Below are 16,501 nucleotides of genomic sequence, written 5' to 3'. Positions count from 1 at the left end.
ACGCACCATTACGGACTACAAAGCCAGGGACACTGCGCCGATCAACGCCGACTCTGCATTCACCAACGAGCTGAATCGGTTCTACGCCCGTTTCGAGGTTAGCCAGGCGGCTAATGCTATCTACCGCCTGACTACCGAGGACAGTGACGTCATCAGCGAGAGCCCGGTGACCAGCATCGCGGAGCATGACGTCCGAGCGGCACTGAGGAGAGTGAACACAAGGAAAGCGGCGGGGCCAGACGGCATCACCGGCCGTCTGCTGCGCTGCTGTGCTGACCAGCTAGCAGGTGTGTTCACTTACATCTTCAACGAGTCCCTGGCGAAGTCTGTGGTCCCCACATGCTTCAAAAGATCCACCATCATCCCTGTGCCCAAGAACAGCAAACCCTCATCCCTGAACGATTACCGGCCAGTTGCACTGACCTCGGTAGTAATGAAGGTGTTTGAGAGGCTGCTGAAGAACATCATCTCCTCCTCCATCCCAAACACCACAGATCCGCTGCAGTTCGCCTACAGATCCAACAGATCCACAGAGGATGCCATCGCCCACGTCCTACACACCACTCTCAGCCACGTGGACAAGAAACAGGGTAACTATGTGCGAATGCTGTTTGTTGATTACAGTTCAGCGTTTAACACAATAGTGCCCTGCAGACTGTTCACAAAGCTGAGGGATCTGGGACTTAACAGCCGTCTGTGTGCATGGGTGTTGGACTTCCTCACTGGCAGAACTCAGGTGGTGAGGGTGGGCAGGTGCTTCTCCAACAGCATCACCATCAACACAGGAGCACCTCAGGGATGTGTCCTCTCGCCACTGCTCTACTCCCTCTACACTTCGGACTGTGTGGCCACCCATGGCTCCAACACCATTGTGAAGTTTGCTGACGACACAGTGGTGTTGGGTGCCATCTCCAACAACGATGAGGCGGCCTACATGGATGAAGTGAAGAATCTGGCATCGTGGTGCCAGGACAACCACCTCCAGCTGAACGTCAGCAAGACCAAGGAGCTGGTGGTGGTCTTCAGAAGGGGTCAGCACAGAGACTACAAGCCCATCATCATCAATGGAGCTCCAGTGGAGAGGGTGCAGTCCTTCAAGTATCTTGGTGTCCACATCTCCTCAGACCTGACATGGGCTGCCCACATTCAGGTCCAGACCAAAAAGGCTAGGCAGCGCCTGTATCACCTACGACAACTGAGGAAGTTCAGGGTCTCTCCAAAGATCCTCAGGATTTTCTATACAGGCGCTGTGGAGAGCATCCTCACACAGAACATGACATCGTGGTTTGGGAACAGCTGTGTGAAGGACCAAAAAGCTCTCCAGAGAGTGATCCGTACAGCAGAACGCTGCTGCAGGATTGCTCTCCCCCCGCTTCAGGACACCTACACCAGGAGATGCCGGACTAGAGCAGCGCAGATACTGAAGGACCCGTCCCATCCTGGCAACAAACTGTTCCAACTTCTGCAATCTGGTAGAAGGTTCCGCATCTTCCGGGCAAGGACAGAGAGACTCAAGAGGAGCTTCTATCCCCAAGCCATCCGTGCCCTAAACACACACACCCGCCCTCTCACATCATCTATAATTGACTGAGACAGGACTCTTCCAGACACTAAACCAAGGCACAATGTACATTTCAAATTCCTTTAATTTTAAATATGTTTATATTGTCTCCTGTAAAATAGTCAGATGTCTATTCATATTAATATACAGAATTCACCCGCTTGCTGCTACTACTGCACATTCACCCAGTGTATATACTATATGTCTGTATATATATATATATATATATATATATATATAATGTTCTTCCTCTACACCCCCCCCCCCCCCAAATTTTTGCACATGTCGAGGAGCGTGTCAGCCTACATTTCACTGTGTGTTATACTTGTATAACTATGCATGTGACAAATAAAGAACCTTGAACCTTGAACCTTGATGAGAACAGGAAACAAAAAAACTCCTCTGCACAAAAAAGCACATAAATGTCCACAGCACAACATTATGGAGCACGTGACAAGCCACAGGGTCGGGTGGGGGGTGAGGAGTAATCCGAAGCAAACACAGCAGCCATCCTGCCCAGCGCTACCATTCCAGCGCGGGCTCAGACCCGCCGTGTTCCCAGGAGGGAACAAGCAACGAAGGCGTTTGGAAAGGGAGGGGGGGATGAGTGTGTGCATATCAGTGTATATGTATGTGTGTGCGTGTCCAGAGTTCAGCTGAGACAGCGTCCTTCGCCCTGCTAGGCTAAGTAAACAGTCTACCAGCCAACCCAGGTGGCCTTGCATGGAATGGGAAGGAACAGACTAAACACAGTCGTTATCAGGGTGTTTTTGTTCGGCTCCAGCCTTGCAACCGCAGCTGGCGCCAAAGGGGTATCCGCATAAGTGATGGTGCTTTTTACTTTAGTGCGAACAGCTAATATGAATTTCAAAGCAGTTCTAACAGTCCAACACTGGTCTCTCAATCTCCCGTTGGAGAGCCGCGAGCTTCGCCATGATGTCAAATTTGCGCTCTGTGATGTTGTCATTCTTGTGCTCAAAGAGCCGATTCTGAGAACTCACGACCACAGTGAGCCTTCCCAAGATGTCATCCAATTTGCGCTCAGAGATGTTATTCCGAGCGAGCCCTTCCAAGATGTAATCCAGTCTGCACTCAGAGATGTTATTCTGAGTATTCACAGCAGCCGTAGCCTTTCCAAGATCTTATCCGTGCTGTACTCAATGAGCCCATTTTGAGAAACTCACGCCTCTCCCATCGTCTCAATCCCAGCGGGCAGCCTTGTGGGGGTTTGAACAGCCGGTTCCGCTTCCTTAATTCTTCGATAAGTCAGGGCCAAGCCAGCTCCGATCAGCAAGAACCCTGTTACCATAGTTCCGAATAGGTAGATATCTTCAGCACTCAGGCTCACCCAAGCCCAAACTTCTCGTTGAGAAAGGGGTGTCAATTGCATTCAGGGACCAGTTGATCCAATCCATAATTCCTCTTTTAGGTTTTAGAGAACAGACTGTGAGAGAGTGTTCCAGGGAAAAGTAGTACAAAAAAACACGTGACTAGACAAGGACATAAGAGGCTAAGCAGCGAAGCTAAGGAAGAGGAGGAGAGGAGAAAAGTGCGACCGCCTTCGTCAAGAGAAGGTGAAAAAGAGGATGCTGTGATTTCAGCCATTCCTCTTGGGAAGTTGGGCAACTGCAGGGACACTTTATAGATAAATATGAATGGAAAGTACTGTTAAGATGACAGCATGCATAGATGCAGCGGCTTACTGTTCTTCATGTTTGATGCTTTGTTTTCTATATTTTATACATGTATATGTGCGGGTGTATGTGGCTTTTTACTACTGTATGTCTGGCAAAGTCGTTAGGGCCTTCTGAGTTTGGGATTACACTGTGCCAGGAACATCAAGTGGGACTATCATCACTTCCACAGCATTCCAGAGGATATAATAAGAACTCCACAGTGTCAATGGTTGGTTCTTCCCAGTGGCCAGCAGAGGAAGTGTAAACACGGGAGGCAAAGGCGAGGCTGCAGGGTGGGCCCACTAGCAAGGCTAAAGAAAGCCACTGCTTCTGAGCATTTTCCTCTCCATTAAGTCCATAATCAACAGAATCAATGAACTGAGAACACGGGCTCCAGTCAACAACTGTGTACGGGACAGTAGCATTGTATTACTCACAGACACTTGGCTACAGCAATCAATACCAGACTCAGCTACTGAGTTAGCATGCTGCACTGTCCACCATCACGACAGAAACAGCCACTCCAGTAAGAACAGAGGAGAGGGTTTATGCTTATGTATGCATCTACATCAATGCAAACATTGGAAGGCAGGAGCAGCCCAAGCCTAATGGTGCAGGAATATGCTGGCCTAAGTCTTCACTAAGATCTTCAATGCTTCAATCCTGCCATGCCTAAAGTAGTCCACAATCGTCCCACTGCCTAAACAGACCAACATTAACAGCCTCAACGACTACCGACCAGTTGCTCTAACACTCGTTGTAATGAAGAATTTCGAGAAACTGGTCTGACGCCACATCATGTCCTGCCTGCCACCTGCACTCGACCTACTTCAGTTGACATAATAGATCAACTGAAGATGCTATTGCTACAACGCTCCACACCACCATATCCCACCTGGAACAACAGGCAGGGCTCTAGAGTGCGACCAATTTGGTCGCAAATGCGACCAAATTTTTCAGTGGTGCGACTAAAAAAAAAATATTTGGTTGCACCTGTGCGACCAAATGTTCGGGTAGCAAAAAAAAAAAAAAAAAAAAATCTGCAACCTTCCCTGTGGTCAACAACAGACACACATTATGCCCCTATCGTGGACTAAACCAATCAGAGATAGTAAGGGGCGGGACCTCTCTGATTGGCCGTGGTCCAGTTGAAAGTGCAGGTGGAAGTGGGAGGTGAGTAGCTTGAATAAAGCGATATCAATTCATTAAATCCTGAATCGACTTTTAAATATAACTGTGTTTGGCCAGAAACGCCAGATTCTCAGATTAAAGCTCACAAAACCATTTCAACAACAACCAAACAGCAAATGAGAGCAGGTACACGGACTCCACACAAAGACGTAAACACAGAGGACCGACGCATCAGAATCAACTTTGTCTTTCTCGGCTTTCTCACCCGACGGCCCGTAGAGGGACACGCTGTCGGAGCTTAGCGATTCTGATGCGTCCGGTCCGCGCTGTGATTACGTCTTTTTGCGCTGATTCTGAGCTGCAGGTTTTGTCTCTCTCCAACCAAAATTCACCGAGCCAGCAGCAAAAGAAGCAGCAAACTGCGCTTCACATTTGATCAATGTCGTCATGAATTTTGCTGTTTTGCTTCCACGACTATTAAAATCACACTTCATGCACAGCTAGCTCTCTCTTTATCTCTCTCTCTATACTTCAAGAACAGTTTCCCGTCTCCAATCTCTGTTTTCTGTATTATTCATTCACTTATTACACACCAGTCTACCGTTGTTTACAGCGCTGTGGCTGCTGTCTTTTTCTTTTCTTTTTTCACTTAAATGACCTCGGACAAGAAAGCCTATTTTTTCTGTTGTTCAATACCAGAGATGGGCAGTAACGCGTAATCTGATTACTTTTTTCAAGTAACGAGTAAAGTAAGGGATTACTATTGCAAAAACGGTAATTAGATTACAGTTTTTGCGTTACTGCATTACTAAAACCGTGATTTTTTTGCGAGAATGTCTCACGAGTGCGCCGTTAGTGACAACAGCTGTGTGCAGATCAACAGTGGATCACATATCGATTGTGGGAGAGAGTGTGAGCGTGCAGCGTTTAAAGCATGGAAGTACTGACCTTACTTTGAGTTTGATTCCATAAAAAGTGACAAAAACATTAGCGTCCATCGTGCGTGGGAAGAAAACTTCTTTTTACAGCGAAAAAAACCCCTAAACTTCCAAGCAAGCACCGAGTGCGCAACGACGTAATGCGAAATTCACAGAGAAACTCGCGGATTCTTCAACTGACCGCGGCACACCTGCACCAGGGTAAACCTCCGCCTACCGCAGTCCTGCTTTACAGGTGAAAACAGTGGCGTGTCTAGAAAATTTTTGTTGGGGGGGCCAGGTAGGGGCACAGATTTGGAGAAGGGTGGCAGATGTAATTGGCAGATAATGTTTAAAAAAAATTCTACCAACCATTAACCATAATTCAATAACCCTATAAACCTAATAACCGAATGCGCTTTTAACTCTTATTAGAATGAGATTTTAACCACTACGGTGCAAAGTTTTTAGATACTGCGTTGATAAAGTACAAGAGATACAATCAGTCAGTGTTTACTCAGCATTCAAGGACAGCAATATTTGCATAGTATTTTTACTGACATATAGTGCACATATGTTTTGGGCAAAAACATTTTTGAATATTAAAATACAAACATTTGTAACAAACAATTGACAAATTAGCCAATGCCAATGTAAAATTTTATCTGCCTATTTAAAAAAAGAAGATAATCTTCTCACAAACTGGTGATTTTGAAACAGGAAAAAAGTGGGGAAACAACTGAAAAGACTAACATTTGAATAAAACCTGAAAGCAAATAAATACTTGCTATGCTGCCTTATGGTAAACTTTGGTAATATTGATCAAGAACAACACTGGCTGATGATGAAATACAGTCAGCTGGCATGGTGACACTGCCAGTATTAACCTGTAGGGCTGGACTGGGACAGAAAATCGGGCATTTTGACTAGAGACCGGCCCACCAGGGCCCTATTTCAGGAAGCCGGTTTAGAAAACTCAGAGTGAAAAACGATACTCGGGGTTGAGTAACCCTGAACTGTCCAACTCGGAATATTCGGTTTCAGAAAGGCTGATAACAATTAGTTCAATCAACGCGGAGTTGCTTTAACCCCAAGTTAAGCACGCGCACGAGGATACATAAAGCCCTGATTAGTGGAGCACAGATTAAGCGAGTCACCATGGAGACGGAGGGAAAGAAGGCGCGGTCAATGTATTTTACAGCGCTTGAGGCCGAAATTCTGATGGTAAACTTTGGTAATATTGATCAAGAACAACACTGGCTGATGATGAAATACAGTCAGCTGGCATGGTGACACTGCCAGTATTAACCTGCAGGGCTGGACCGGGACAATGCATTTGACTAGAGACCGGCCCACCAGGTATTAAAGCCATAAAGACTTTGAATGAAAACAAATGCTGTTGTGACAGTGATGTACACTGTCTTGTTGGTATATGTATGATTTCTATACATTTTACATCTGATAAAAACTTTGGTTGTAAGATTTAGATAATTATTTAATAAAAGCTAGATATTTTAAAAGACAGTAAGAAAGAAAAGTATTTCTTTGTGCCCCCCTCTCCCTGTTAATGCCCTACCTGGCCCCCTGGCAAAACTTTCCTAGATCCACCCCTGCACAGTTACCAGCTGTCAGCTACATAAAAAAGGATCCTGGTGTTATTTGTCTCCCAGAAACAGTTCATAACTTCCCTTCAACTCATTCATGTCACCTAAAAGGTAAACCTGTTTCTCCATCACCTGTTCAGCTCTGATGATTCAGTAAGGACATCTCCTGGTTTCATCTTCATGTTTCCCTCTCACCACATATCCAAACCGACATCATGACCTGCAGTTTTACAGCTGTGGCTCCAGCAAACATCAGCTGATACTAGAAATTAATATTAAATAAATTCTAACAACAGCTGATCAAGCTTAAACGTGCTGCTGTTGTTTAGTGCGACATCTGCTGGTTTCCTCTTTCTGGCGCAAAGTGGGCGATAAATAAACAAGAGAGAAAAGCCGATCGGCTGATCATTGATCAGTTTCATGATTGAAGTAGCAACAGGAGAGGCAGGGGGAGAGAACGAGAGAAGAAGAGGCAGCTGTGCAGCGTAACGACAGAATAACTCCAGCTTTGTGTCTTTTTTTCATTATAGCGAAAGTCCGGGACAAACTGCGTTTCTTCTCAGCTCAATACGAAATATTGTATGTAATATTTTCTCTGAATGAGGGACCATTCCATTTTTTTAAGGAGCCGTTGGCAACTCTACTAACTAACCTTATGAATAAAATAAAGTTCACTATGAGTAACATCATAGCACCCACCCAGTTGTATAAAAACTCTGTGAAGCTGGCTAGAACGCAGTAGGAGTTATTGCAACTGAGGGTAAATAGTCAGCACAACGAAAATAAACTACACCTAAACTTGGTTTATATCTGACCCAGATAGACTGCAGATCATAACTTCTTACCTGAAGTTCAGTTCACCTGACACTCGGACTGGCGGCTGCCTCGGGGCTCTCCTCCTGCCTCCCCTTCCCTCATCCACCTGCTGGCCTCTGTGGAAGCCCCGCCACAGCCACCACCAAACAACTGAGTTATTTTTACACATCGACCTGCATCTGGCCAATCCACCACCTCTCATTGTTCATGCCATTACAAAAAAAATAAATAAATAAGTCACCGGGCACATGCCCGGTATGCCCGATGGCCAGTCCAGCTATGTTAACCTGCAACTCCATACAGCAATGTTACGACTTAGATGATGTCTTATAACTCATAACTCTTATGTTAGCTCCCCTCAGTAGCATACTGTCTGATATATTCGACGGCTGCAATAATTCTTTAAGTGTTATTTTTTCTTTGGTATTCTAATTTCACCGAAGTTTACTAAACTCAACAAACTTAATATTACTTACCGGGACATTTATTCTGTCCTCATTTTCTTTCACCGAAAAATTGTTTCCTGCGGTGCCGTCTTTCATGCTTGGCTCTCCTACCTTTGCTAACGTGATGCACATAGCACAGAAGCCGATGCTGCATTCACTTACACTCGGATATCTGAGCTTCACCGTGAAAACATAATCGGACATTTGATATTTGATTGAATTTTATTGTTTTGCCTTTGGGGTGGCACCTGGGGTGGCCAGTCTGGTTGGGGGGGAAGCCTGTGCCCCCCCAGGCCACCCCGCTGGACACGCCACTGGGTGAAAATAGAGCAACAGGACCGCTGAGTCTTTGACTTTATTTATTTTCTGCTGTGTTTTACTTGCATCTATTTGAAAGAGTGAGTGTAAACACAAAAAATATTTTATTTTATGTGCTGGAATGTGTAGAAAATAGGTTTAAATGTTAAACTAATTTATTCAACTCAGAGAATTTTGCATATAATTAAATTTTTGCTTGATGCATAAAGTTAAAAGATTAAAACTGATAAAACAAGTTAAAAAAAGAGACTTTTCCATTTGATTACATTTTGTATGATGGATTATGTAGAAAAAGTAGAATTGGGCTGAAAGATCTATCGCTTTATCACCTCTTCAGGTTGTAAATCGTGTTTTTAAAAAGTAACTAAGTAACTAAGTAATTAATTACTTTTGAAAATAAGTAATCAGTAAAGTAACGGGATTACTTTTTTGGGGAAGTAATCAGTAATTAGTTACTGATTACTTTTTTCAAGTAACTTGACCAACACTGTTCAATAATGAAGAAATTTAAACTTTATATGCAGAACATTGTAGAATATTTTTAAGGTTATCTGCTATAAAAAGCCAGACCAGGAAAATCTCCTTCATGTTTTTCTGTGTTTTATTCTCAGTTACTTTCACACAAAGGCATATGCTGTGATGTTCACAATTCTGATGAAGTCAGTACTGATAAATGATCAGAATTATAATATTTCTAACTGTCTGAGGCTAAGTTGAATCGAATCAGGACTTTGAAAACCGGAATCGAATGGATTATAGAAATCAGTGATGATACCCAGCCCTAGTGAGCAGCCTAGGCACGACAGAAGTGGTTGTAGCTGTAATAGGAAAAGAACTATTGCTAACTTTTCTGTTAAGTTAAGGCCTGATCCTTCTGAAATTCATAGCCAGTGCTCTGACACGGTGTCATCAATCTTTAAATGCTGAAAAAGCACAGTGTATCCAGAAAAACACATTATATTATATAAATTATTATAAAATTTGTGTGCGCCTAACTTTTGTGCCGGTACGCCTAACTTTGAAAAGTTAGGCGTACCAGTACGCCCATGGCAAAAAGTTAGTCTAGAGCCCTAACAGGGGAGTAACACCAGGCTGCTCTTTGTTGACTTTAGCTATCTTAAGATGTATGCAGTATGAAGTTTACTTCCAAAAAAGGAAAAGGAAAACAAAAAAGCTGAAACTTATGGAACCTGAACTGGAAATATAAACTAGGAATAGGAAACGCTGGGAAACATGAGAAAAGTAAACTCTCAGGAGGTAACAGGAGGTAACTGATCCTTGAAATACAAGGACCAGGACTAAGATGCATGAGCTTGACTTAGAGTGAGACAATGAGACATGACTGACTGGTACAGGAGGCATTGACATAATAGAGAAAAGAGATTAGGATAGACTGGAGACAAAAGGGTACTAACACAATCAAACACGAATCAAGAACAAGAAATATAGATAACAAAAGCACTATGTTTTTTCACAAAATTAAGACCAAATAATACAAGCACTGAAGAAAAGTTTCTTAAATTGAAAAGTCCACAACAGAAACTCAAAAACTGGGACAGGACCATGACAGATGTGGATCAGCTACACAAATTGAGAATATTTGAATACTGTTTACTGTTTACCTCCACTCTTCCTTTGAAAGATTAGAGAGAATATTCATTTCCTCATTATCATGTAGAAGGCGATAGACAGCGCTGACGTGATGGTTCTCCAAAACAGCTCGGTCATTGTAAAATAGCGCCGTGTCTGACCTGCAAATGCCACAGAAAATTTGTCATCACAGAATTTTTTTCTTGTTTGGTAATATATATATATATATATATATATATATATACACACACACACACACACACATATAGGTGCAGTGACTCTCAAGCTAGGCGAGTGGCTCCAGCAGATCCCGGCAACAACTTCGGACATCTCTGTCCAGAAGAGCACAGTCCTAGGAACGATACTGTGCAGGTCCCTCAAGCTCCCAAGCCTCTGGTAGAGGACCCGATCTTGAAGGATTGACCGCCCGCAGGGGCGAGCGGGAAATATATATATTTTTTTTTATAAAAACAATATTATGATTATCATATGTGATGGAAATTCCTTTTTAATTTATGTATTGATAACGTGTTCTGACAATAGCATATATACCTGAAACTATAGGTATGTGCTTTGGTAAATGGCCTGTATTTGTATAGCGCTTTTCTAGTCTCTAAGGACCCCAAAGCACTTTACACATTCAGTCATCCACCCATTCACACACTGGTGGTGGCAAGCTACAGTTGTAGCTACAGCTGCCCTGGGGCGCACTGACAGAGGCGAGGCTGCTGGACACTGGCGCCACCGGGCCCTCTGACCATCACCAGTAGGCAACGGGTGAAGTGTCTTGCCCAGGGACACAACAACCGAGACTGTGCAAGCCGGGGCTCGAACCGGCAACCTTCCGATTACAAGACGAACTGCCAACTCTTGAGCCACGATCGTCCACTTTATTCCACATGGTTAAGTATTGTAGAGTAGGTTAGATATAGGCAGGGACACCCAGGCAACATTAGACAATAGACAGCTAGAGAGACCCCTCTCTGGTCCTTCAGGAAGAGGGGGCCTCCCTGGGAGGGCGTTTTACAAGTAAAATTATTTACGACTTTTAAATAACACTAGAGCCCCTCAGAAACTGCAATAATTTGAATGTTGCTCAGTAGGAATTACCTGGTCTGAATATGGAAGTTATTAGTAGTCCCTGTATGCTCATAGTCATGGATGGCAGCTGCAAAAATAATGGCAAAGATCTCCAGCTCAGTTAGCCAGTGCTGAAAGAAAGTGAGATGATGCATTTTGTATGTAGTAACAAACAAACAAGCAATAAATATGTATATAATATTGCTTTACACAATTGTTAATATAAAAAAAAAATTCAATAGCCACTTAAATCTAAGGCTTCAGGAGTTCTGTGTTTAGAATTGCTTTAAAAGTATACTGGTCTTTCTTGAACTGCAAGATTAATGGACTCCCCAAAGACAAACCTAAAGAATGATCAAAATCTGTACAAAAAAGACAAAGGTATACCGACTATTGGATTGCAGCAGTGTTTCCCCTTTAATGTTTTATCAGGATGTGGGGTAGTTTTAAGGTTTTAAATGTTGTGGCTTGCTAGCAGGTCATAACAGTAAAGAAAAAAAAAAAGAGTCCATTACTTCAAGATATGAAAAAGTCTCTCTTTGAGAACTCGAAAGAAGCAAAGCAGTTTTCCTGGTTACATTTTAAATCACCATTAACCAAGCAAGACTTACCATTATTCCACTCTTAATGAGCAGGTAATGGACCGTTTGTGTGACATCAGCAGCATGTATCAAGTTGTGGTAGGGGTTTTTGTATTTGCTGTATCCCATTTCCAGTGACTCCACAAATGATGTGAGTGCAGAGGTAGGAATCTGATATTGAGACAATGCAGGAGAGAAGCATGATGACTGCAAAATTAAGTCGTATATGATTACATCACTTTAAAAGATAACGCCACATAAAAAACAAAACAAAAAGTCATTTATAGTCTGTATGGGAAATTTTTTCACAAGGTTATTAAAGTATTGCACTTCTTAAACAAAACTGCAGACCTTGTTGTTTTAGAATTAGAAATTCCCTTTAAAACTTAAAATAATATGAGGGTCAATCATTTAAATGATATATGGAAGCTGTCTTTATTTGAGTTTACCTTGAAACGATTAATCAGGTTATATCTGTTGAGCAGTTCAAAGAAGACAATTTTCAGAGCATGGTTTCCGCTGGCATCATTCAGTGCAAACACATCAAACGACCACATATCTACATGCTACAGACACATAGAAACCAGTTTTATTATCATTTGAATAACATAAACGAGTGTGTCCTTGTGTACCTTGTCTTACCTAAGTCATACACAAAATGGCAGTTTTTGTTCCTGCATATTAGTATGGTAGATAGAAAACTTTTTCCCTGGCCTTAATCTGTTAACTCTCTATTGTATAACTTGCTCATGACATTTTAATACTGAGATTAAAACTGAATGCAGACTCACATACATGTCACTGACTTTATTTTTAAAGAAATCACCAAGTACATGTGCATGTATACCTTAAGCATAGTGATGACATTTAGGGAATAACTGAGACCAGTCATGTTGGAGGTTCGTCTGAACATCCTGTAACCCACAGACAAAAGTACACAGCAACACAAGCACACACCAAATGAACAAATGCACTATGCCCAGTATAGTAACTCATTTATTAATTTGAATATGTTACATTTATTTTGGAGAAGGAATAATCAAAGGCAATATTTTTTTTTTTTTTTAAAAATCCATCCCCAAAATAGAAGATCCCCAGAGTTTTGAAGCAGTACTGCAATATTAGGCCAAATAATAAAGAAAGATTAACTTTTGTTTATTCTAAATTGTTATTCAGTCTAAGGGACAAAATAAATCTATTCTATTAAAACCTTGTCAACCTCAATTTTTTTTACCATTTCATTTTCTATATTGATAAAGTAATGTTTATATTTCTGGCATTACTTCTATAATCTGCGTAATTTATTTTGAGAATAATATGTGTTGTACTGAGTGGTTCGGATTGGCTCCCAAGCCATTCTAATATAATATCTGTTGACCTGAGTTGCGGCCATAATATGCTATTCAAAGGTAAAGGGGTAATTCCCCCTGAGCCACGGGGGCGACCGTGGCTCAGGGGGTTGGGAATCGCATCTGTAACCGGAAGGTCGCCGGTTCGATCCCTGGGCTCTCTGTCCTGGTCGTTGTGTCCCTGGGCAAGACACTTTACCCTACTTGCCTACTGGTGTTGGCCAGAGGGGCCGATGGCGCGATATGGCAGCCTCGCTTCTGTCAGTCTGCCCCAGGGCAGCTGTGGCTACAACTGTAGCTTGCCTCCACCAGTGTGTGAATGTGAGAGTGAATGAATAGTGGTATTGTAAAGCGCTTTGGGTGCCTTGAAAAGCGCTATATAAATCCAATCCATTATTATTATTATTATTAAAGCTATTACTAGGTACTAAATAGATTTTCTCTGATCACTCCAGTATCCCAAGAGCTCAGAGACAAGTTGTTAGGTTAACTGCTGATTCTTAATTAACTTTTGGGATGTAAGATAGCTGAAGAACATCAAGATAGATTTAAGATTAATTCTAATTGGTGGATGTGACTGGTAGTGCAACAAGTGTTCATCAAGTCTAGAGAAATGATATATATGCCAGTCCATTTCTATTGTTTGTGTCTTATCCATGGAAACAAAATGATGCATCTCAGGGCCTTATCCAAATTGTTCACTGTATGTTAATCAAAACCATTACAAGAAAAAAGTACCATTTGGCCGAACTTCTCAACATATGTTTTAGTTACAGAAATGTGTGATGCTTTTTTTTTTCTCAAATAAATAGACAAGAAAATAGAAAAACAAATGTACACACTTTTTATTGCTACCTAGGCTTCTGTTCTGTTACTATGCTGACTTGTTAAACTGACTTGTATTTTTTATAGCTGTCTTAAGCCAAACCTCTCCACAAAGATCCCAGCCTGTACTGCACGGACGATGCTGCGGAAGTGTGGTTTGTCTTCACTGTGGTGCAGCAACAGGGTTCTCTGCTGTGTAAAAGTGGAGGCCAACCAGTCACGAACCTCCAGTGGTACAGAGTCTGACTGGATATCACTCAGCTCATCATCTTGGTGCCCCAGTTGTCTGCAAGACCATTCACAAAAACACTGAATGTACATTTTCATCTTCTAAAATAATTAATCTATCATCCTCATCTTAAATGAACCAAGCCAAGCCAAGTTTAATTAAAACAGCACTTTAAAATGGCAAGTTGTGACCAAAGAGCTTCACATTAAGGACAAAATAAAATGAAATAAAATAAAATAAAATATTTGTAGAGAAACCTGTGAGTGACAATGCTCAGGACTTTTTATGCGTATGCTGTGGCCAGTGCCATCCTCTATGCTGGTAAAAGAGACACCTTTGAAACTTCAGGTCAGGAGTTCAACTCCCAACCAGAGCATCTTTATCCAGAAAAGTTCCCTAGGCTAGACCCCCCCAATGTAACCAAGACCACACCACAGTGAACAGTAGATGCTTGGATACAAGATAGACAGCCACAAGGAGCAGTACTGTCATACCTGAGGCCATGAAAACTGGTAAAATGGGAGACGCCCCCTAGGCTAGTCAAGAATGACCAAGCTAAGATCCTGTGGGACTTAAAGATACAGACGGACAAGCTGGTGATGGCTAACCACCCGGAAATAATAGTGGTGGACAACCAGAGGAAGACGGCTGTAGCAATAGATGTAGCCATACCAAATGACAAACACATCAGAAAGAAGGAACATGAGAAGCTGGTTTAAGTACCAAGGGCTCAGAGAAGAACTCAAGAAGAGTGAAGGTAACAGTGGTCCCTGTGGTAATTTGAGCATTTGGTGCACTGACCCTAAAGCTAGGTGACTGACTCCAGCAGATCCCAGGAACAAAATCCTAAATCTTTGTCCAGAAGAGCACACTCCAAGGAACAGTAAAGATACTGCGCAGGACCCTCAAGCTCCCAGGCCTCATAATATGTTTGGCATAGTGCAACATATAAAAAAGTTTTATTGCATTGTGAGTATTACATTGTCTTATTGAAATACTGACTATTTTATTTTTCCACCACTGATTAAAGTCTATACATGGGGAAATTAGCTAAAAGCTCCTTACCTGTTTTCCTCAGAACAGAGAGATTCAAGGAGACAGGCGGCAAACTCCAGGTTTTTCTTCAGTTCCACCACAGATGCTTCTCCCTTCTCCAGCTGTTTAACAAGACACCGTAACCTAGAACAAATAGCCCATATCTCAGTATCACCTCAAAACTGTTAACACACCATGTGCTTGAGATCTTAACTCTCCCGGAGAACAAATCACTTATTGCCAAAACCAAATGGGAGAAAGGTCTGGAGTATTCCTTTGAAGATAGTGCTGGGTTAACCTTCCAAACCTCCCAAAAATAATGTGGGCTTTATAGATAATTGAGAAATTTTGAGAAAACCTTGGTCTTGTTAGGATAAGTGGCATCCATTTCAGTTTGAATGTAGCAGCTCTCATCTGCAGAAATCTGGCCAAATTTATAAATAATCTCTGGTTCTCTTCCACAGTATGTCTTTTGTCTTGTCTCCCTCCCCTTACTCCCATTTGGTCGCAGCAAAGGGCTGCTCCTCCCTGAACCTGGTTCAGCATTTTCTCGTGCACAGGGTCTATTGTCTTGATGTGAGCTTTCTACTCAGGGTTTTTTCTTCCAGTTCAGAGCAGAAATGTTTCTGTTAAGAAAATGGCTGTTGTTTCCACCCCCCACAATTTTAATTATAAGCTAAATATATTTCTACTAATGTAATTAGTTTGCTAACAGCAACAGGGATGAGTCAGTGAAAATTTTGCTTTTTTCTTTGGAATAGTGTGTGCAGTGGTGTGTCTAGAAAATTTTTGTTGGGGGGGCCAGGTAGGGGCACAGATTTGGAGAAGGGTGGCAGATGTAATTGGCAGATAATGTTTAAAAAAAAAATTCTACCAACCGTTAACCATAATTCAATAATCCTATAAACCTAATAACCGAATGCACTTTTAACTCTTATTAGAATGAGATTTTAACCACTACGGTGCAAAGTTTTTAGATACTGCGTTGATAAAGTACAAGAGATACAATCAGTCAGTGTTTACTCAGCATTCAAGGACAGCAATATTTGCATAGTATTTTTACTGACATATAGTGCACATATGTTTTGGGCAAAAACATTTTTGAATATTAAAATACAAACATTTGTAACAAACAATTGACAAATTAGCCAATACCAATGCAAAACTTTGTGCCTATTAAAAAAAGAAGATAATCTTCTCACAAACTGGTGATTTTGAAACAGGAAAAAAGTGGGGAAACAACTGAAAAGACTAACATTTGAATAAAACCTGAAAGCAAATAAATACTTGCTATGCTGCCTTATGGTAAACTTTGGTAATATTGATCAAGAACAACACTGGCT

At 42.0% G+C, this 16,501-nt stretch overlaps 1 protein-coding gene across 1 annotated transcript in view; it reads right to left on the bottom strand.

Annotated features, from left to right (window-relative positions):
* The window catches only part of pde1ca (phosphodiesterase 1C, calmodulin-dependent a), a gene marked incomplete at its 5' end in the record, with an annotated part of 43,251 nt that overhangs the window by 19,061 nt on the left and 7,689 nt on the right, over positions 1–16,501 (bottom strand). The window contains 7 exons of the mRNA XM_040047098.1: positions 10,092–10,220; positions 11,170–11,270; positions 11,751–11,891; positions 12,170–12,286; positions 12,568–12,634; positions 13,998–14,180; positions 15,189–15,302. Coding sequence (XP_039903032.1) covers positions 10,092–10,220; positions 11,170–11,270; positions 11,751–11,891; positions 12,170–12,286; positions 12,568–12,634; positions 13,998–14,180; positions 15,189–15,302 — 852 coding nt within the window. The remainder of the gene's footprint in view (positions 1–10,091; positions 10,221–11,169; positions 11,271–11,750; positions 11,892–12,169; positions 12,287–12,567; positions 12,635–13,997; positions 14,181–15,188; positions 15,303–16,501) is intronic.

The sequence above is a fragment of the Simochromis diagramma genome, unplaced genomic scaffold, assembly GCF_900408965.1.
Source record: "Simochromis diagramma unplaced genomic scaffold, fSimDia1.1 OVJJ01000715.1, whole genome shotgun sequence".
Classification (NCBI taxonomy): domain Eukaryota; kingdom Metazoa; phylum Chordata; class Actinopteri; order Cichliformes; family Cichlidae; genus Simochromis; species Simochromis diagramma.
Note: the sequence above shows the minus strand (reverse complement) of the source record. Positions and strands in the feature narration are given on the sequence as shown.